At 39.2% G+C, this 22,789-nt stretch overlaps 2 protein-coding genes and 1 pseudogene across 4 annotated transcripts; all 3 read left to right on the forward strand.

Moving 5' to 3' along the window:
- Window positions 1–799: 799 nt before the first annotated feature.
- Window positions 800–6,662, forward strand: rtn4rl2b (reticulon 4 receptor-like 2b). Its single transcript, XM_006781378.2, has 4 exons — window positions 800–943; window positions 2,168–2,394; window positions 2,505–2,738; window positions 4,395–6,662. Exons 1-4 carry the CDS (start codon window positions 895–897, stop codon window positions 5,238–5,240), a joined length of 1,356 nt encoding a protein of 451 aa, XP_006781441.1. The 5' UTR covers window positions 800–894; the 3' UTR covers window positions 5,241–6,662.
- A 10,350-nt stretch (window positions 6,663–17,012) lies between these two features.
- LOC102786112 (selenoprotein H-like) lies at window positions 17,013–19,066 on the forward strand (annotated as a pseudogene). Of its 2 annotated transcripts, none has more exons than XR_015716553.1 (5): window positions 17,013–17,038; window positions 17,377–17,485; window positions 18,054–18,196; window positions 18,437–18,603; window positions 18,807–19,066. The product of XR_015716553.1 is annotated as a selenoprotein H-like, transcript variant X2 (transcript). The 2 variants fall into 2 exon arrangements; XR_015716552.1 differs by having other exon boundaries at window positions 18,437–18,594.
- A 787-nt stretch (window positions 19,067–19,853) lies between these two features.
- LOC102796109 (selenoprotein H-like) lies at window positions 19,854–22,265 on the forward strand. Its single transcript, XM_035911333.2, has 5 exons — window positions 19,854–19,903; window positions 21,018–21,144; window positions 21,443–21,585; window positions 21,672–21,784; window positions 22,011–22,265. The coding sequence occupies exons 1-4, from the start codon at window positions 19,888–19,890 to the stop codon at window positions 21,773–21,775; spliced, it is 390 nt and encodes a 129-aa protein (XP_035767226.2). The 5' UTR covers window positions 19,854–19,887; the 3' UTR covers window positions 21,776–21,784; window positions 22,011–22,265.
- Window positions 22,266–22,789: the final 524 nt, after the last annotated feature.

The raw sequence follows: 22,789 nt of genomic DNA on the forward strand, positions 1-22,789 counted from the left end.
AAAAAATGCAGCCTGATGTGCAGGTGTTGTACTACTACGATTTGTCAGTGGTGTTATCTCTCCCTTTCACACTAATATAACCAGGTCATATGCTGTGGTAGATGATTTCGCTCCACTGCTGGGTTTCCCTTTCATGTTCATCTGTTATTCTGAACTGTAGGCGTCTATCGGCTTCTTTCCAGCCTGGCCTACACCGAAGAAGAGAAACGATAACTTGACTTTAAGGCCAGATGAGTTTTCCCACCTCCACCTCCCCAGAGTACATGTGCCACGAGGCTACACACAAATTTGTTTAATGTGCAGTAGTCATGCAGCAACAATTCTTACTTTTTTCCCAGTAATTAGTTTTTGTCACCTCCATCCACCTCCAATCCTCCCACACTGCGAGTTGTCTTAAACGATGAACAAAGAAATTATTGCAAGTTAAACTAAATGCTGGATATTTGTATTAAACGTTGGGGAAAGGTTAGAATATTTAATACATGCTCAGAAAGAAAATGTAACGAATTATAAAAACAAATTATAAAATTTCTAGTTTATGTTGTGTTTCATTATCACAGCATAATAAATGATTAATGTTGAATTATAATATTTTTCTTTTGACAGCCAGTGGAGGTCTGCCGCCAAGATGACAGTGGCAAGCTTTGCCATTGCCTTTCTAGTCGCTTCCTCCGGTAACTCTTACTCCTCCTCCCAGGCTGACGTAGAGGATCCTCCGCTACCCACGGCAGTGGGCGAAGACCGGCCACGGGGATAAAAAGCTCCTCGGGACTCCGGTACGTCACTGCTTGAAGCCGCAGTGACTCGGTCACCAGAGCTGAACCTTAGCAGAGATAGCATCAAGCAGGCACTTCCACGCCGTGCAGGCTAACTCGCTTTCGGCTTTGGTTCGAGATGGAAACTCGTCGCACCGTGAGGGGCTCCAGCGCCCGCAAGTACAAGGGTAAGTTCCTCACCATTTTGCATCTGCAGATTCTACAGGTGCATTCATGTGCTTATAGCTGACACATTTTTACTTACCTTTGAACACGTTTCAGGGTTTTTTTTAGTGTTTTCAGGGAATATTGTCGTGTCATTTTGGGTTTAAGCAGCCTTTGTTAGACAGAAAAACAAAGTGTAGACCTCGATTTACGCGCAGTCAGTCTGACTGTTTTCTAATTATTTTACTATGAATCTAAACTGTATATGTCAGCTACATATTATGAGAGTTAAAGAAACGTGTCAGGGATGCTCACTCTGGGGTACAGATTTTGTGATCTGCTTAAAAAGTTATTTTTTACACGTGATCAAAGAAATGCTCTCCATACTGTTTTACGCATGGAGAGATAAAAGCATGACAATTCGTTACTTTAACGTTAGTGTAAATATGAAAGACATATGCCCTATTTGACTCCAGAGCTCTGGTTCCAGCTGTCTCTCAGCGTCCAGCGCGGCTAATAGTCCAACTTGTTAAGAGGTCAAGGGGTGAGACGCTGGAAAATCTTGCGCACAATAGATAAAAAGGAACCTCGTTAATATTTAACGCATGTACTTTTCCCGCCTTGCCCACTTTTTTGTGCACCGTAATCTGAGCGATGCCAAGAAGCTGCTAAATTAATCATAAGAACCGAAACTGATCCGGGTTTGGTTACTAGTTTTACGCGTGCCCTCCGCGTAGACAACCTTTCAGCGGAAACATCCTTTTGGTTGAAACAGCCTGAGAAGTAGAAAACAGGGTTAATGTAACAGGGAGGCAATGTGCTTTTCGTTTCTGCCTCTTAAATATATTTTGATTCTTGATTTGTGGCTAATTTATAGTCTAAACTGCTGAAATCCACGGTTATGTAACCATGTCACAAAATCCACTGACACTTAGGTAAAGTGATAAGGTGGATATGAATGGGTGATTGATTTTTGTAATGTAAGCTGCTGAATTATATATGAAGCCTAAGGTTCTGAATCCATCAACAGGTCACGGGTAAGAGCACAGCGATGTTAAAAGGAATCACTGACAACAAAACAAAAGTTTTGACAGACAGACAAAAAGAAAAAGAAATGGTACCTAAAGCTGAAACCGATCTCTTTTTCTTTGCCAGTCACTCTTTCTCACACACAATGTGCATGTTTTTCCAAGCCGCTACTCCTGCAGCTTTCTCATGCTAACATTGCCTTTTTCTTCTCTTTCCAGGTGGACTAACCCTATGGCTGATTCTGTGGCTGGTGGTGGTGAAGCCGGGTGGGGTCACAGCATGCCCCAAGCTGTGTGTGTGTTACCCTACGCCCATGACGGTCAGCTGCCAGTCCCAGAACCTCACCATAGTGCCGGCCGGTGTGCCCTACAACTCACAACGTGTTTTCCTCCAGAACAACCGCATCACAGAGCTTCGCGCAGACTCTTTTGGCTTTGAGACACAAGTGAGCAGAGTCACAACACTATTTCTAGAAATTATGTGCAGAAATGCATTTTTCCTCTCTCATGCCATTATTTTTCTTTTTCTTTGCTGTCCTGTTGAATTCCTCTGCAGGTGCTTTGGCTATATGGCAACAACATCACATGGATTGAGGCCGGAGCCTTCAGTAACCTCAGGGTACTGGAAGAGCTGGATCTGGGTGACAACCCTTCACTGCGCCACTTGGAAGGTGGAGCCTTCAGGGGCTTGGAGAAGCTGCAGAGCCTGCATATGCATCGTTGCAAGCTGGCCACTCTCCCCCATGATCTCTTCCACAAGCTGTACAGCCTGCAATTTCTCTATCTGCAGGTAAAGACAACATTCACACACACACACACCTAAAAGATGACCAGTACGTTCACAGTAAGATGTTGGATAGTAATACATGGGTATGATCAAGGGTATGCAAAATTACTGCGTTTAGTTGTGTTGTAGAATTGATTTAAAGCTTGCACAGGCTGCACACCCACACGCACGTTGATGCTTTCATATTGCACGTGTTGAAGCGTCACTTATAAATAGGTCCACTGAGTTGCACACACCACAGGCATTTATATGCAAACAATAATAAGTTGTAAAAATAAAAAGATGCAGAAATGCATATCTACAAAGAAAATTAGAACCACTGAACAGTTAAAAAACACTGAAACTATCGTATAAGGATAGATTTACAATAGGACAATAGATTTATTTAATTACTATAAACTGAATGCAGATAATGATCAATGTGAGCTAAGTGGGTAGTTGACAGATCTTCTAATAATATAAATTGTAAAAGAAAAACAAAACACATGTCCACACATTTACTTTCAGCAAGTGTATCTGCAAGTCAGAGGAAGTAATATCAATCCAAACTTAAAATACAAATATAGATGGCAAGGATGGTGATACAATCACCACTTCTAGAAGGCAGGAAAATTACTACAACACTTCATATTCATCCTTAAGTTAATTTTATTTAAAATAAGTGAAAAAGAAAACTTAAAGTCATCTTTTTAAATCACTTCAAAACCAGTACAGTAGATCCAAATAGGTTTTTTTTTTAAAGTAGAGATATAATATAACAGGCAGTGATTTCATTTTAATGCATTGAAAATTAGCTTGCAGAGATGCCATGTGCATTATTTTTTTGGTTGCTGTCAGTTTTTGGCAGCTAACAGTGAGATCTCATCTGTTCCTGAATTTAAACTCTCTTCCAATAAGACAATAACTGCCTGCCAAGAAGCCTTCTGAGGGAATTAAAGAGAACACATCCCACATTCAGTGTGACTCAGACAATGCAGGTCACTTCTCAGTGTTATAAAGCTACTTTCAAACAGATCACTTCTCACGTGTGCATAAATTATAACTGCAATCAGAGGGAGGTGAGATATTCTTTTATTTATTTATTTTTACTGCTCATATTGATCGCTGACTCAAAGAGAAATGTTGGATGTTCATTAATTCGTTAAAGGCGGCTTTTGTGTCACACATTGTGTGAGCTTCCAATCATTTCTAGATTTCAGGACTCAAAATCAGCTTTGACCTTTTGTTGTAGGACTTGAATCTGTTGTATGCAGTCTTTAACAAAAACCACCATACCCAGCTGCTTTAGTCTTTCTCATAGACTGTATATCAAAGATAGATGTAAACATTGTGATGTTAATCGTTAGTTTCAAAGTAGCCTTTTTTATATACAATCCATCATCATTTATTTTAGTCTTAGTGGGATTATAATTTGTAATGTGAACATCATGGTTTGCTTGGGAAGACATTAAACTAGTGACTGAAACCACAAACTCATCACAAAAGTGTCTAATGAGCTGAGAATTGAACCAGCAGAGTCGCCCCCTGCTGACCGCTAAACAGATTGCAAGCTTAAGTCACTTCTGCATTGGAGACTATGTGTATCTTTTATATGCAGTCTATAGTTTTACTTTTCACTTTTTTCCCGGCACTAAATGTTGCATTTTGACTTTGCTGCAGGAAAATCAACTCCATTTTCTGCATGATGACCTTTTCTCTGATCTGGTCAACCTCACCCATCTGTTCCTGCATGGGAACCGTATCCGTACCCTCACTGAAAATGTGTTCAGGGGTCTGGTCAACCTGGACCGTCTCCTTCTGCATGACAATCGCATCAGGCAGGTCAACCGCAAGGCCTTTCGTGACCTTGGCCGTCTTACCATCCTCTACCTGTTCAACAACTCCCTGGCTGAGCTACCAGGACAGACCATGAAAGATGTCCAAGACATCCAGTTCCTCCGCCTCAATGGTAACCCCTGGTCCTGTGGCTGTGAGGCACGTCCCCTTTGGGAGTGGTTCCGCGAGGCCCGCATCTCCTCATCTGACCTTGTGTGCACTTCCCCATCTACACGTCGTGGTCAGGACCTCCGATTCCTCCGAGAAATGGATTTCGCTCTCTGCCCTCTTCCTGACCCCGGCTCTCTGGCTGGATCCACCACAACCACCTTCAGTACCAAGACCCGCTGGTGGTTCTCCAAGAACAAACCCGAATCCAAATCAAAGTCCTTGTACCAGAAGAGCTCAGAAACAGTGAAGTCATTCCCTTTCCCTGCGGTCAAGCCTCAGTTCCCCTCCAAGTATGAACTGTCAGCTGACGAGGCAGCCCTCCCCAAACTCGACCAAGAAGAATACTGGACCAACTATGGCAATGAAGATTCCTCTGTCCGCTGTGTTGAGCTGGACTGTGCTCCAAGCTATGACGACCAAGCCTTCCCCTCATTCTCCTCCCTAGCCATCACTCCACGCCCACTCCACCTCCTCACCCTCACCATATTCGTATTCTCCCTCCATTTCCTTTTCAGCTGAACTCCTTTCTCCTCTCAACCTGTTTCTTTCTCCGATTTCTCCCTCTCCTCTTTCTAATACTAACAAAAACCTGGATCTTGAGTCCTTTCAGTTGCCTCCTCAACATGCAAGGGGTGCTACACTGAAGCAGGAGACAGGCAAGGCAGCAGGGAGCTGCTTAAAAGTGCCAGGTCAGTTGAGCTGATGTAGAGCCAGACACAATTGATCGTGAAATACCTGATCTTTCGTAGTACAGGCTTAGGATGACATCAGAGCTGAATGACAGTGACAACACAAAGGCAGAAAACTACCAAGTTAGCTGGTGGGGTCTCCACATGTCTTTTTTTCTATCACAGCTGTAAACAGCGCAGGCGTTGTAAAACTATCCAGCTGTTTTCTATATTAACTAGTACTCACCATTCAATTATCACTAACATTATTAAAGGAAGATTATTTGGCATTACCAGAAGTAGGACAAAGATGTGGATTAACAAGAGAGATCTAGGAGGAGAGAAGTAAAGCAGTTTGAGGTGTTCACTTCAATGCAACCAGGAGTGACTAACCTCCCTCCTTCAGATTCAAAACCTTGTGTGATCCAAGAGATGCCAGCAAACCATCTGTACATACCACACACCATCACTGTACATATGCATCCAGCACACTGTATCTTAGACTAGGTGGATTTGTACTTTGATCGTAGTAAACAGCTGTTTGTGAAGATAGAAGAGATGCTTAGACTGTAAAAGGATGGCAAGCAAATTAAATATGCGCCTCTTGATTTCCACTATTACCACTTTGCCCTTTATAAATTTTAAAGTTTTCGATATCCCAGACATGGAGTTATAACTGATTTGTGTGTGTGTGTTTCAATTTTCTGTTGTGGTTGTGTGAGTGAAACTTAAGTAATGTAGATAAGAGAGTCTAGAAAAGTCTGGAAGAGACGGATCGTCATCTATCTTAGAAAAGTGAGTGCCTGTATGCATGTTGTGTGGAAGTCCAGAAGTCCTATTTCATTACACTTATACCTAATATTGTTTTTTTTATTATTTTACATGTCTGTATGTGCTTTTTTTCTAACCTGAAATCTGAAAAAATAATCCTTCATACACACAAAAAATGACCAAGAAGTGTATTTTAAAACTGCATGCAGCATTTACACTCTGAACCATCTCTTCTCTTTATAAGCTGAACCTTTCTAACCCCAGTATGTGTTTATGGGAAAGTGTATGTGTGTTGTTTACGACCAATGAAACCTAACTGTGACATACGGTCCACGTCGGCCCCACATGTTAAATCTGAAACCAAACCTCGATGATGACTGTGAGTTTCAGAACAGAACATGAGAGATACTGTGACATTCGTTAGAGTCTGTTTTTTTCGATGAAAAATTAAAAAACTGTTATGGAAGTGCTTTGCTTTATTAAAAAAATAAAGAAATAATTACACAGAAGTGAGTGGGAGTTTTCTTTGTTCTTGTCTTTGCTCTAATCTCACTCTAAGTGCTCTCTAAGGATGATGCAAAAGAACAAAAAAATCAATAATGAATTTACACGAACACTTAATCAGATGAAAGCAGAGAGCAGAAACCTGAGTAGCAAAGCATAAGACATACAGTTATATAATGCAACAAGTCTTTCAGCAAGTCTGAAATTGATAACCTATTGAATAAGGGCTTTGCATGGAATATTCCATCCAGTAAAATGAGGGACTCGTGCAAAAGTGAGGACATTGGTTTATAGAAGGGAGGGGATATTTATTATCTGTATAACTGTGTGTAGTAGACGCAGTGTGTGTTCAAGGTATCCAGCCTTGGCTATGTTAAGCCAGTCACTTTTCTCAACATGTGCAGAAGGCAGCTATATCAGGTCGCATTACATATACAGTGAGATGAATGAATAAGCTCTCGAGATGTGTGTGTGTGTGCGTGTGTGCGGGGGTTTGGAAGGAGGGGCTGAGGTATGATTCAGGGCAGAACCGGGAGCCCACCAGGGATGAATATGTGATGTGTCCCGGAATCAGCACACCCCCTCAACAGATACTCTCACCATGCTAATGATAATGATGATGATGCACACACTCACGCATCTGTTTGCTAGTGCAAGGACACGTGCACGTACATAAACAGCAACATGTGCACACAAAAAGAAGTTTAGCTGAGTTGCCTCCAACTTCACACTTCGTGGTTGGCCTCCATGTCAATAACTATTCACAACTTTCACAGATCGCCTTGTTTTTATTTTAATATTAAAATATGTGATTGTTGCTTCTGGTTGTAGTTCAGATTCCCTGAAAAGTGACAAAAATCAGTTTTTTAAAAATTGCATTTTACACAACAAATACTGTCTTTTTTTTTATAACAAAAAAAAAGGTACCACAAGTGTGATCCTCACACATAAAAATGTAAGCCAATAACTGACGTTTGATAACAAATAAATGAGTCATATGTTACAAATTTGGTACAAATAATATAATATTAACATAAAACTATGCATTTTTCTAGAATGTGTTTATTGAGACTAAAACAAACAAACTATGCTAGTTCCGTCTTTCTGCTGGGAACATTGGATGTTTTCCACTTGTGAAGAATCTCTCTCATTGTTTCAAAATTGTTTAAAAGTAGCCTTAATACGTCTTTACTTTGTGATATTGACAACTGCTGACTCTAAAGGAAAACCATTTTATTATAATTGACTTTACCCACCAGGGACATAACCTATTCCCTCCGGTTCCCAGTGATCTGGTTCTCTGAAGTACTGAGAAGTTTGTTTGAATCTTTTTCTCCACTAAATAAACAATTACTGACCGCTTTACATGACACCTGGTGTTACCTGTCCTCCTTTCTCCGCAGGTGTGCCAATGCTGGCTCAGTTCCCAGTGAGAACGTGCGCCAAAGCACGTACAAAAAAAGGAAGAATCTCCCCTTACTGGAATAAAAATTCTAAATATCAGCTGTGAAAAAGTTTGTTCTTGATCTGAAGGGAAGTTAGATGGGAACATTGACACTACTCCCAGATAGCTCTGAGAAATAGCTTAGCTCAAAGACTGAAAAGAGGGGAAAAGGTGTGTAATAATTTAAAAAGGAATAAAACCTGCACTTTTTAAGATCACTAGTAAGAACATCATATCTGGTATGTTTGATTCTTAGAAACACTGTATAAATGTGTGTTTACTGCTTTACAGAGCGATATATGTCAGAGTATTTTTTTGACCAGGCCCAGGCACTTCCTGGAGTCTACTTGTTGCCTGGCAACTGCTCAGAGGCAAAAACTCAGTAAAAACTCTAAAAAATATCAACGAGCAATTTTCACATGCTTTTACATTTATTTAAAACAAATGATAGTATTAAATTATAGAGCTTCAGAGATGCTGGTAGGTGGATTTTGTTACTGGGTCATTCGTGGAAAAATCCTCAGAGTCAGCAAATTTGTTTCTTTACTAAAACTTTATAGATCAATGCAAAATTTTACTTCATACCATGAATATTTTCAAATAAATTTAGAGGCCTCCAAAGTGTTAATAGGCGAGTCAGACATTTTGTTACTTTTCAATTAGCATTTTTGTTTTCCCCAGAGTTTTTAGCTAACAGAATCAAAACTTGTAGAAATTGCAAATGAACCTGTACTTTTAAGCACTTTTACTACACCCATCATTACAAACACCTTTTTTCTATGTATTAGTGCCTTGTCTAACATTCAGACACTCACTCACAGATATACATCAAGAAACTTCAACATGTAGATTTGAGGAGCCAGGGATTGTTGTTCTGATATATAGATGTCCCTGTCTTCCTACACCTCCACAGCCACCTCCATAATAAACCTTGAAAAATATTGGACTTACTTCTATGTAGTTTGAGAGCCTGTAACTAGGAACATTTTATAGTGTTTAGGTAAGATTCTACGTGGCTTCATAAATTAAAGTTGTTGTAAAATATTGTAAATAAAAAATAAATCATTTGAGATTTATTACAAGGTTGTTTTTTTTAATGCAATAACCTACTAATAGGCAGAGGTAGGGCTGGGTATCGTCACTGATTTCTAGAATCGATTCGATTCCGATTCACAAGGTCCCGAATTTATTCTATTCTATTCGAATCGGGGAAATTTTGCCCGAGACAGTCAGAAATATTATAATTCTGATCACTTATCAGTACATTTCTATATTTTTATATCTATAAAAAGAAACCTGACACTTGTGAGACTTTATCAAAGGTGTAAGCATCACAGCTGATTCCTTTGTGTCAAAGTAACTGAGGATAAAACACAGAAAAACACGAAGGCGGTTTTCCTGGTCTAGGTTTTTATAGCAGATGATTTTGGTTTGATTAGAGACACAGCTAAGCATTTTTGCAATTTTGCATAATTTTAAAAAGTTTAAATTTGTTCAGTATTGAACAGCAGAAATGAGACTTTCTTGTCGGAAGTAAGTTAAAAAAAAACAAAAAACAAAAAAAACAAACAAACAAACAAACAAACAGCGGTGGACACCATAGACTGGTGGGTAATAAGTAGGAGTGGGTGACGATGTTTATGTGAAAAAAGTAGTTTGGACCGTCTTTGGCTGCTGGTTCAGTCAATATTGTTTGGAGAGAGATAAAACCTACAGCTTCAGAATCTAGCGCAAAAAGGACGTAACACAAAGCGCCCGTCGACGCTTCAAAATCAGTGAGCTGTCGGCTTTCAGCGCCCACAGCGTGTCCGCGTCTGCGTACAGGCCATCGGGTGAGAAAGGCAACATCTCACTGATTTGGATGCCTTGGGTCCGCGTTTTGTGTTTACATCTTTGTGCAGAATCCGTGAACCTGCTCTCATTGACTGTTTTAGCTGTTTAGTGGTTGTAGAAATTTCGTGAGGTTTTCCTGAGATTCAGGCGTTTCGGGCAAAATAAATTTATATTTAAAAATCAATTCAGGATTTTAATGAATCGATATCACGTTATCCAAGCCAGAATCGATTTTAATCGATAAATCGATAATCAAAACCCACCCCTAGGCAGAGGCAATGTGGATGTTTGTTGTTGTTGGTTTTGGTTTTTTGTTTGTTTTTTAGGTTAGTTAGCTAGCTAGCTAGTTAAGCTAAGCAGGAAAAAGTTACAGTAAATATTTGTGTCTTCTATTTGTAAATGTCTGCGTAAGACTTAAATGCCTCTTAATATAATCAATTCGTGTAATCATCATCTTTCATATTTAATCATGCAACATAAGAATTAAGTATGAGTGAAAAAAACATTATGTGGTATAAGAAAATACAAAAGGCCCTGTTTTAATGAGTTAGTGAGTTATATGTATTCACCAGTGACTTTTTTCAGGTATGCCTTTTCAACTGCTTGTCTAATCAGTCAATCACATGACAGCAGTTCAGTGTATTAATGCATGTAGAGCTCACAAATCTGCAGCAACTATGTGATGCTGTCGTGTGAATATGCACCAGAATCTCTGATGAATGTTTTACCTTGTTGAATTTATGTCACAAAGAATTAAGGCCTTTCTGATGTACCTAATAAAATGACTGGTGAATGTATGTCTCATTAAAATTTGCTGTTGAATACTAAACTGAGAAGTAATACTTTATACTTCTTTTGACTGCAAGAAAGAGAGGATTTTTTGTAAGTTTAAGGTTTTTTTTAAAAACTCCATTTATAGAGTATTCATGTGTTTTCTTAATTTCATTATTATAAGAAATGTCTCTGCTGTTATGTTCAAAGGAAATAATCTACAGATGCAGTCAGTTACCAGGTCAAAAAGTATTTCACAGTATAACTGTGACAAAACTACTTTAGAGGCAGTTTTGAGCTTTGGTTATGTAAAAGGACTTTTTACTGTATGTCACAGTTTCACGCTACTGTTAGAGGAGATGAGATAGCAGTATAAAATTACTCCCCTCAGCTTTTTCCTGCCACTGATAACCACCTGCAGAAAAACTTTCATCGTGACCAATGTAATTACCCTTCCCATATTCTCAAGTCCCAATTTCATGGCAGAACTGTGGGCGGTTGCCCTCCATGGCTGAAAGCAGCTGCCTGGGTGGTCATGGGACATATTTAGTGTTTTTCCGGTGCAGGAACCAGGCCATTAACAGCCAGAATTTCTCTGATCGTCAGACTTCGATGATGTGTGCCCACTCATTCTCCCCCAACTCTCTATCTAACTTCTGCTGCCTCTGCTTTTATTCCTCTCTTTTGTGTGTTTGCATCTTTTTAATTTGCTGTCACTCAGTCTTTGTCTGAAACCCATCGCTCCGGCACTTCTCTCTCCCTGACAGTATCCTCCACGTGGCTGTCTATGCTTGTCTTGAATAAGCCTGCGTGTTGGCCCGAGTGAGTTGGCGTTTTAGTTTGCGTTTTGTCGTCGTGTTTGCTGACGTTCACCTTCACACGTGGTATTTGCAGAGGATGAACCGAGACTCACACCCTGACGTCAAAGGAGGCCGGAAGGAAATGAAACGTATGGGGGAAGAATTTTAGAAGGATGGAGCCGATTAATTTCCTCCCACTGCGTGCTGGATATTTACCCTGCAAAAGAATTCAGTCGAATGGTTGAGAGTGCAGGGCTGCAGTCAACAGGAAAGCGAACCTATCACATCCATAATTGACAAACATCATGTGCAGTGCTGTTACACAGCAGTGCCAGCTTCTATTAACCAGCACGTGAAAACCTGAGCCTGCTGGACGGCAAAGCCTTCTTCCTGAACAGAAAAGCAAGACTGAATGAATAAATCATTTTAAGTGGAAACAAGGAAAGAGAGAGAGGCTGCCTATGAGTTCACACACTGAACATCAATGTTCCCACTGCCTGTGGGAGTTTCACTAGACGAAGAGCTGCCAAGCAGGAGGGAGTCAACTGGGAAACCTCCCAAACAATTACTAAATATTAAAAAAGAAAGCTTTCCATGAATTCACTATGTCTTCTTTTAACTTTTGCAGTTCTTTGAACAGTTGTCCATGTATTCGGGTTCCTGAGTCAAGTACCCAGTTCCGAGCTTTGGGCTTTTTTAAAATAATGTTTCCTGATTGTGTTTATTTGCATTTGGTTCTTCCCTCTAATTCTGTTCTTGGTTTTAGTTCATATTGTATTCCTTGGTTGCCTTATTTTCCCGTATCTGGTCAAATCCCATCTCTGTGTTTCATCTTATATCACTTTGTCATTTTTTTTGTTAGTTATTTGTCTCATTTGCACCATGTCTAGTTTAACTGCCCTCTCATTATCCCTGATTTATTCCTGCCGTGTCTCCCACTTATTTAACCCTCACCTCATTACCATGTGTGTAAACTGTTTACATCTTCCTCTGGTCCTTTGTCGCATCCTCGATCACTGCAGTGTGTTTCCTTGCTCCATGTTTCCTGAAGTTATGTGCTCCCTATCTATGTTACTGTACAAATAATATATTATTAACATAAAACTATGTTTCTAGAATATGTTTATTGGGGCTAAAACAAACAAACTATTGTTGTTCAGTCTTTTTTCTAAATTCTGCCTATAACTGATGCCTGTGGGGTCTCACATGTAACTATTGGGAGTTTTACAGTTTCTTTGGCTTTGGGGTGAGCTTGCTGGGATGTCCACTGCTGGGAAGATTGGATGTTATGCACTTGTGAATAATCTTTCTCACTGTTTTAAAATTGTTTGAAAATAGCCTTAATGTGTCTTTCCCCTCCATGGTTTACCCCAGATTTCTATTGTTTTGTATTCCTGACTCCAGCGCTTCCTTCAATTTGTATGTTTGAGATTTTGAAAAAGCTCGTGCATCAAAGCGGTTTTTGAGTTCACATTTTTCCCTCTCCTCCATACTGGGTCCAAAAGCTGCTGCACAGCACATGATTTTACTTTAAAAAAAGAAACAAACAAAACAAAAATACTGCATAAGGTATAAAATCCATACTTTACTATAAATTCTTTCCCTTATCAAGTTCTGGATCATGGGTGCAAGAGGAGGAGTGCACCGCAAACAGGCTGCCAGTCCCATTAACACCAACAGAGAGAATGCATGAACTCTAACACAGAAATTTGAACCCAAGACCTTTTTGTTGATAACCTATACTAGCTTCTTGTGGATGTAAAATGTAAAGTACTGATAATTTTTTGTTAGACCCTAACCCTAACCCTTCAGAACTCGAGTACGATTACCTCAGCCAAGGACGTAATAGTTCTGTCCTTAAAACACGACAGCTCCAAAAGTTTTGAATGAATTCTCATAAAAATTTGTTGGGGTGTGGAGTAGGGTCATGGAAAAAATTCTATTAAAATTTGGTTTACATTCACCAAAGTTTTTAAGGACAACTTAATGAGTTAATGGTCAGAAATTGACAGAACGCCTTATATTTTAGAAACAAAGGCTTCTGTATTAAGCAGTTTATCAAAATATTTCTTACTGCCTTTTTATTGACAACATATATTCTAAATATCATGTTATTATGATCTTAAATAAAGTCAAACATTCATAAACTGTCTTTTATATTTAAAACTTTACTTGAAATTCTGCTGCCTTTGACTGTATTGGAAACATTCAGGTATTGATACTGGTATATGGGTACTCCAAACGTCCAAATGTCATTTTATATTTGACCTCTGATCTCAGTTTTACATTTCGCATTTGTCGTTGTTTCAGGTTGACCCCAAAACGTGTTATATCTTTAAAGGGAGTATTACCTAGTTAGTTAGAAATATACTATACTATATTATTATAGAACAAGCTCAGGTTATTCGTGCCCAGTTATTTACAAATAAATATCTATTATCTATTATCGACTCCTACATAATGTTTATGTAATCAAAGTAAACATCTCTCATGCTACTCTTGTCTGAGTTTCTTAGCTGAGGTTATAATCACCTCGAGTGTTACGGTAGCTAATCAGTAGGCTGCCCAACTATTATTAAGTATTATTTATTTTTGGAAAACAAACTTGTGTTCACTTTATGTATGTTTATGTATGTTGCTAAACATCTAAATAAATTTTTACTAAACAATGTAATGCATGCTACATATGTAGTATATCCACATAAAAAAAGGCGGTTTCATAAATAAATTTAATAACAGTCACCGCGGGCACATTTTGGGACCAGGCCTTATGTTTGGCACCCCTGCTCTTAGTTTTCATTAAACTTGAAACAAAGAAACTACAGAGAATTTTTGTCACAGTAAAACCCTGTGTGCAAAGATAGAACTGATAAGTCATTTTCACATCTGACTGACTGTATCGATTTGTTGAATATCTTAGGTTCATCAAAGTTGTACTGTCTGCGTTTTGCAGTATAAAGAGACAGACACAGATTAGTTAAGTGCCATAATAGAGCTTTGACAGCTGAAGAGGTTAGAAGTCAGAAAAATAAGACGCAGCCATAAATAAGAATTGGATTCATGAATGAAACGTCAACCTTCTGGCACTGCTCCTCTGCTTGTGTGTGCATGCACAGAAATATCCATGAACATGCATGAGAATTTATGCGATTAGGCTTGCTGCCCTGTGCGTCCGGCCTTGAGTCACTTAGAAGCAAAAAGAGGAGAGCGGGGTGACGACAGGGCACATCTGTCTGAAGATCTGTCCACTCTTCTGAACATTTACGCAGACAGCTAAAAATATACTGTGACAGGCTGCACAGAGAGCCTGCTGGAAGCCAAAGAAGCACTTGAGATTTGATGCATGCTTCTTCTTTTTTTTCCCTCTGCCTAATCTGATTCAGAAAGAGTGAAAGATGTCATCGTATGACAAAGACAACAAGAGTAAAACCCAAGAAGTGTGAGTCTTGAGTTTGTTGTAAGTAGGAGAACAAAAGCACAGTGATTAGATGAGCAGTTGTCGTGAATCAGTCACTCTGCCTCCCACTGGGAGCCTGTATAGCCCATGTTTTTTGGCACAGACGCAACTTGTGACGTCCTTTTGACAATTGCTTTATATGTGCCCAAAAATATGACTTCCAGAGCCACTGTGAGTGACACTGCTATTCCGGTAACACCATATTTGCTCCTGACTTTGGAGTAGGCAAACACATCCGTCTGGTGCTCTGCAGGGTTTTTCTCTCACTTTTCTTCTTGTTTGTTTTGGATGCCGTCTCTCAGCCATCCCGCACGAGTCCACATTTGGGAATCGTACAAAATTATTAGAGAATATGGGACACGAGCCCTTGGGACCTGCATTCATCTGTCTCCCTGTTTACAGAGGATAACAGGAAGCGCTTTCTCTGGAAGAGCCAGAAAAGCGGATTTAGTAAAAAACTTTGCAGGTTTTAGCAGAACGGGATGACGCAAATACGAGTCCAAAAAGTAAATCAACTTGGGTCCCAACACTTTATCTACGGCTCAGACAGCTCAGTAGGCTGAGCCAGAGATCTGTAGCCATAGATTAGTTATTTAAATTTGTTCATTGCATGAAACAATTTAAAAGCTTTTATTTAATTAAAAAAACAGCAAATCTGTTACATGTCTTAAGCCTCTTTGTCTTATCCACTGAGCAACTAGGCCTGCTGAGCCGCTCATTGCACATTGTATGGATCATTGTACATAAACAATGCTCTAATGACCAGCCAACTGTAGAAGATGTACTATTTGAACGAAGTCCAAAAAACATCAAAAATACAGAGCTGCACACGAGGGACATGGAGAGAAAACACAGGGAGCAGAGGTGGCAAAAGTACAGCCTCTGAAATGTACTCAAAGTAAGAAAGTAAAAAATAGCTCCTTGAAGGAAAATTCTACCAAACATTTTTGTACTAAGGTAACTGAACCTTGTGCAGTATTAATATAATAATTCTAATTCTAATGAATGTACTCAGCTTGAATCTGTTCTGTGGGACATAAGCACAGATAGATCATTTTAAAAAATGTTCTGTTGCTACATTGATGGGAAAATGGGAAATGGGAATGGCAAAATCCTAAGATATGTGTAGTGGGTCAGCATGGGGAAAAGAAAAACTACTCACAATAATTTTTAATATGAGCTTCAGTAGATTTACTTGGTGTAAAGGCTGTGTTCAGCTGACCAGCTGCTCTTTGTGGCTGTACACAACTGAATTCAACCAGATGTCAGAAGATGTTTCACAGCTATCTCAGCTGACTTCCATTTATAGAGTGAATGATCATCATCATCATCTTAATTGTTAATTAGTCTATTACAGCTGATGTAAACCAACACAGACCATGGTCACCACAGATACTGTGCAGCAGTTCAGTGCAGTTCTTTACAATAAATCCACCACAGTACGACAAGCTGACCTCTTTATCCCATACAAACTACCCAGGATTTTATACGTGACACTTGAATAACACAAAGTTAGTATATCTTTGTTTGTTTTGCAGGAATATCCAGTCTGTGATTGAAGTGATGACATCACACGCAAGCTTTAAATTTGCAGTTTATAAAGTGTTACTGAACAGTTCTTACCTTTAAACCTAGCCTAACACTTGCACTCCTTCCCAGGTATAAATGCTACAGAGGAACCTTTTTTAAGCATTTGTTTAAAAAAAATGTAAGCAGTAGGAAGTTCAGATATTTTCTGTTATGGTGGCAAAGTGAGGACCTGCTGATTTACAATATGAGAAGCTATTACAGAGTGAGTAGAGATAAACAAAATAACACAATGACAAGGAAACACAAAAGGGCTCAGACATTTTAGTGCACGTTTGAGGTTTGAATAATAATAACAATCATTTTTAACACAATTTAGTGGGCTACACACTGAACTTAGGGGGTAAAACAAAGTATGAATCCAGTTGCACTAGTATCGAGCCGATGCCAGTACCAGCACTGGTATCGATACGATCAAAATTTGTGTCGATCCACCCACCTCTGGCTAAAAGCTTTTGTAACAGCGATGGCGCCGAAAGCAGGTAGGTGTGTGAATCCTAAATGCTACACTGCAGCACTGAGATAAGTTTGTTTCCAGATCTTACACACACACTGCACGCTGTGTTATACAGTCTATAGCTACAGCAGCTGTCCGGTTTGGATTGGAATTTATCTGCGTAGTTAAAATCAGCAGGAGAAAGTTGGTCAAATGTTTACATTTTGCGCTTTTTTTTTGATGTATTTACATGAAATGTCTGAGCATTTAATAATGTAGTAAGTTAAGTTCACTCCCCTGCCTTATCCAACATTACATTCTGCAACTCAATGCAAGCCCCTTTGTGTTATGAAACCATCACGTAACAGCACGTGCGCTGTTCAGGTCGTCGAGGGAGGAAGCGCAAAGCGGAGGCAGAGGAGCAACAAACACCAGCAGGGAAGAAGAAGGAGCGAGGAGAGGAGGAAGGCAAAAGACTGGTCATTGAACACTGGTGAATACACTAATCACATGGTTATAAGCGGTGTAGTAATTACCCAGATCAACCACTGCTGTTGTCCACTGAGTCCACTCACTACTTATTATATGGTTTATTCATTTTTAGTTTTTCCTTCTGAAATTTCAGTTTTAAAAAAATCAGTTGCTGTTGACTAGGTCATATAATCTTAAGACATTAAAAATAAATCCATTTTACAGTATAAAAAACATCCATCCATTCTGTTCTGCTTATCTATGTCAGGGTCGTGAGGTGTGTGGGTGCTTGATTGAATAAGATTACTTTTAACAATGACAAATGCAACTGAGTATTTCATCTACAAAGTGGTACTTAAACAGTAAATTGTCTGTTTAGATTCTACAACAGTATTCTATATTATCCAATTTTTTTATGACTAATAAATACAGTAAAATCAAGTATAATTCTTTACTATAAAGAAAGAAAGTACTTTCTCTTTTGCATTCAAAGTTGTCCTTGGGCTTAGTACTTTCTTAAATGTACTTTTCTAATAAAAGCACCTTATGCACAGATGGCTACCTTATAGTTTACCTGTTGCTTCCTGCAGTAAAAGCTGACGAGTGTATAGGCATAATGCTGAGGAGGTGAAATCTGCCTTCCTGGCTGCCTGTCCTGCACTGCCTGTGATTCTCAACCCTGAGAAACCCCGCAAGAAGAGCTTCGAGATCACTCTTATGGATGGAGTCAAAGGTTAGGAAGATGAAAAGGAAAATCCAAGATTAATCTACCCATTTTAGTGTTGCACAGGGAAAATATTAATGTTTATAGTAGCTATATCAACTGTACAGGGATTGTTAAGCATGCGATTTGGTTTTTCACTCACTCTGTATTATCACAGGACTTGCTTTGGATTACCATGTTCACATCAAAAATATTTCCTACTTGCAATCTTCTAAATTACATTGTTACTCTTTTCTCTGATTCCTAAAGAAACATGCCTGTGGACTGGAATAAAGAAGGGTCCACCTGCTAGGCTGAAGTTTCCTCAGCCTGATGTAGTAGTTGCTGCTCTACAGGAAGCTCTGAAAGCTGAGCAGATGCCAAAGTTTGTCAAAGCTGTTGCACAGAAAACATCAGCTACAGATTAAGTAAGAGATGTACGTTCCCCCTAATTTAATCTGGCTGTCAGTTGAAACAAGTTGTAGATATTTCTTCTTTTATAATTATTTTATTTTGAGGCAAACATCCATGCATATTATTTGTGGAAAACCTCAGGCTACGCTGAGCTGTTGATGAAAATGTGCTTTGCCTGTGTTTATGGGAAAGATCTGACTATTCCTGTCCAATGTTTATGTTTTAGCCCAGCGTTCAGGAGATGTGACCAGTGGAAGCAAAATGATGAGGAGGGACCAAGGAGATGTTCTCAGTCCCTCCTCTGATGAGTCAAGCGCCAACTGTTGTCATCTTCTGGACACATGAGGTCATCTGGTGGAGCATAATGATGCTAATGATGTTTTTATATGTGTTTTGGTAAATTAGAGATTTTCTTTGTTACTTTTTAGGTTTTTTACTTACTCTAGCAAAACACTTAATTGTTTTGTGAAAGTTAATTTTGCTGTGTTCAACTGGATGACTTGATACAACAATAAATCATGTTTTTTTTCTGTCCATCCACTTTCTTTATTATGGTCACAGGGGGTCTGAAGCCCATCCCAGTTGTCCTTGGTAGAGGCAGGGTACACCCTTCACAGATTGCCAATCTATTGCAGGGCTAAAATGGAGATACAATCAACCATTCATATTCACATTTACGCCCACAGCCAATTTAGAATCGCCAGTTAGTCTAATTAACTTAACCCAATGCATGTTTTTGCACTTTGGGAGGCTGGAGATTGCTCAATTCAAACATTGGACATTCTTTCTGCAAAGCAACAATGGTAACCATCACTGTGTTGCACTTTTGACCTTTTTCTAAATGTAAATCAGCAGGACTGAGAAACACAAAAAATATGTTTAATTTACTCAGGCAGGAACACACATAACCCTTTAAATCAGGTAACACACGTTCACTGCTTTAACTTTATATGCTTAAGTGTGTTGTCACCATACAAACACCATGTATTCCTGTTCATATGTAGGTACATACAAAGATAATGAAAGAACACTTTCCAAAAAGTAAATCAACAATTTTCCACAAACTGCAGACAATTTTTTTTGTTTCCTTGCCAGCTTTAGTCAGGCACAACGGTTTGCATTTTTCTTTAAATGTAGTTTTAGTTAAATTACAGTAATTATATTAACACAGAAATAATAACGATAGATCTTATTTTCATTCGTGCTCAGAAAACGTCCTATTAATGGTTTCGCCCAGGCAAACTGAAACCCCCTTCCCAAATATATTGGTACAGTCGACATGCGCGCGCCAAAGTTTTGTAACAGCAATGGCGTCCAAAGCAGGTGGGTGTGTGTTATAGGAATGTAAACAATACCGTATGTTTTTTTCTACAACAAAAGCTGTAACGGAGTTTGTCTGAGGAGGAAGACGGTTGTACCATTTTGATCCAGCGGTTATCATCCCCATGACTGTTTCAGCCTGTCTTTGTAGGTCATTTAGCTGAATGGCTACATGCATCGGAGCAAAGTAGTAACTCGTTAAATGTAGCAGGAGTCGGCGCGCTGACCTTTCTGACCATGTTTATTATGCAACGACTCATTAAATGGGTCATTATTATTACTACTCTGTTGGGTTATGAAACTTCTCAGCTTGCACGTGCCCGAGTCCTCCTCTACTCACTCTCCTCCCACCAAGGGCATGACAGGAGGAGTTGGAGCATTACGCATTTATGAAACAGACCTCTTTACTTCATTTTATAAGGTTATACATTAAATATGACATGTAGCACAGCTGCATCCGAAATTATTTTGTACTCGAGTTCTGTGACAAACTGGCGATCTGCCCACAGTGTAAACTCCATGTCGCCCTATTTGTGCTGGGAGTCTTGCTGCCCGACTGCAATCCTGAGCTGAATAAGCAGAAGGAGATGGTGGATGGATGATTGCTTTATCTTTGGCTTTTGTAAGACTCTAGTAAGGCCAAAGCCACCTCAGGCTAAATAAGTAGGTGGGCGGGCATAGGACCAGCATGCACCAGGAAGGGGCCTATGGTTTTATTTAACCATGGCAAGGGAAGCAACAGGAGCCAGCTACTTGCAAAGGATCAAGTAAATCGATGAACTGCATGTATTTTTTCTTTTGGGAAATTGACTTCTTTTGCCTACATACTTCACTTGCACATTGTGCATCACTGGCCTTTTGATTGTGAATTTTGAATTTGACTTTACGTCAAGCAGCCACTAAAGATACACCCTTGAGTCCTCAATTGTAGCTTCTTGTGCAGGCTGTCTCTGTCACTGTCTCCTCTGTCCTATTGATGTTTTTAGAAATTTTCCATTCAGTATTGTGCGGCCTGATTGAATTCTGGGTCTTGGACAAAAGGACAGAGGATAAATGAGACATGGAGGCACAAATTCAAGAAATAGCCAAACACAAAACTACGCATGTGTGTTTGTAGGTCGTGGTGGGAAGAAGCGCAAAGCAGAAGTTCAAGCCGAGGAGGAGAAACCCTCAGTGGAGGAAAAGACGGGCAGAGGAGAAGATGAAAGCAGCCAGGAAGGCCTCAGGGTGGTCATTGAACACTGGTAAAGAAAAAAAATATAATCACATTATAATCAGTGGTGAAGGAAATGCTAATTGTGTTTATTTAAAGTGAGTAAATATAGCCACCATTTTAAAATACTTAATTAAAAATAAAAATCAAAGTGTTTAAGTATCAGAAGTGAATGCATTGATTAGGTGGAAAAAAAAACAATAGTTCTCATGAAATCTGTTTATATTATTATTGAACCAGAACCAAAATGGATAACACCACAATTCACTGTGTAACTCAACTCTTAAAATCTGCAAAAAGGTGTCATCTTGATGTGTCACTTCTGGCAGTAAAAGCTGACGAGTGTACGGGCGTAATGCTGAGGAGGTAAAATCCGCCGTCCTGGCTGCCCACCCTGAACTGACTGTGGTCCTCAACCCTGAGAAACCTCGCAGGAACAGCTTCGAGATCACTCTGCTCGACGGAGGCAAAGGTAAACAGGATTTACTCAGCAATATGGATCTTTCATTGTAAAAAAAAAAAATGATACAAATGACACTTTCTTCCCAATTCCTAAAGAAACATCTCTGTGGACTGGAATAAAGAAAGGCCCACCTCGTAAGCTGAAGTTTCCACAGCCTGATGTGGTAGTTTCTGCTCTGCAAGAGGCTCTGAAGGCTTAGACACCAAGTGTAGGTTTGGCAAAGCAGTTTGACTGAATAATGAATGCATAAAAAACAGATAGAAAATAAGAAAATGCAACTTTACTTCTTATTCACAGTAAACTGGTAACTCATGTAGCTTTGTAAATAGAATCAAGTCAGAATGCCTTCAATATGAATTGCAATGCAGCTGTTCAGTGAACAACAGTTGTGTATAAGTGTCTTTTTAACAAAACTTTTCCCATGTTATTTGCAGCCCAACATTCAGGAGATGCAGCCAGTGGAAGCAAAAATGACGAGAAGTGACCAAGGAGATGTTCTCAGTCCCTCCTCTGATGAGCCATGCTCTAACTGCTGCCATCTTCTGGGTGCATGGTGACACCTAGTGGAGCTTAGTCGAGCCAAAGCCTTTCTCTGACACATTACTGCTGTTTACTGTTGTGTTTCACAAACGTTCAGTTGTGGTTTTATGTCTTTTTCTTTTTTTTTTTGATAAATAAAATCTTTTTTGGGGTAATTGTGTGTATTTTGTTACAACTATCCAAACACTCAGCTGTTATTATGGAAAGTTTTTCTTATTTTGATTCAGGAACCAAGTGTGGAGAAAAAAAAACTAGAGATAAATTTTGTATGTTGAAACACATTAATCCTCACATGCATTCAGAAAGTGTAGCAATGTTTTTAATTGACTCAATACTATACAACCACTATTAGCATTTATTTATTATTAACAACATATTGCAACTCTTGGCAAATAAAGTACATGTTACTAATTGATAGGGTTAATAGTTTTAAACAGCTGACAAAGCACCTTGTAGCATATTTTAGAAGGTTGTGCAATTGCGTTCACCGCAATGCCCTTAATTAGTAATTTGAGGGCTCTGGTCTTAGTCTTGTGCAAAAAAGTCATCTTCCAAAACGTGATTGCAAATATTTGCTAAAAATGGTTGCTGGTATTTAAAAAGTTTTAAATCACTTGTTGGCCTTAAGAAATGAGTATATCAGAGGAACAGCTGAGGTTAAGCAGTTTGGAGA

The sequence above is a fragment of the Neolamprologus brichardi genome, chromosome 2 (genome assembly GCF_056152115.1).
Source record: "Neolamprologus brichardi isolate AB-2024 chromosome 2, ASM5615211v1, whole genome shotgun sequence".
NCBI classification, from domain to species: domain Eukaryota; kingdom Metazoa; phylum Chordata; class Actinopteri; order Cichliformes; family Cichlidae; genus Neolamprologus; species Neolamprologus brichardi.

Excerpts from the sequence above, each read along its gene's own strand:
- rtn4rl2b (XM_006781378.2), top strand. The coding sequence starts at position 895 with ATGGAAACTCGTCGCACCGTGAGGGGCTCCAGCGCCCGCAAGTACAAG. Across the intron at positions 2,395-2,504 it reads CTTTTGGCTTTGAGACACAA|GTGCTTTGGCTATATGGCAA; the intron begins GTGAGCAGAGTC and ends ATTCCTCTGCAG. Across the intron at positions 2,739-4,394 it reads TGCAATTTCTCTATCTGCAG|GAAAATCAACTCCATTTTCT; the intron begins GTAAAGACAACA and ends ACTTTGCTGCAG.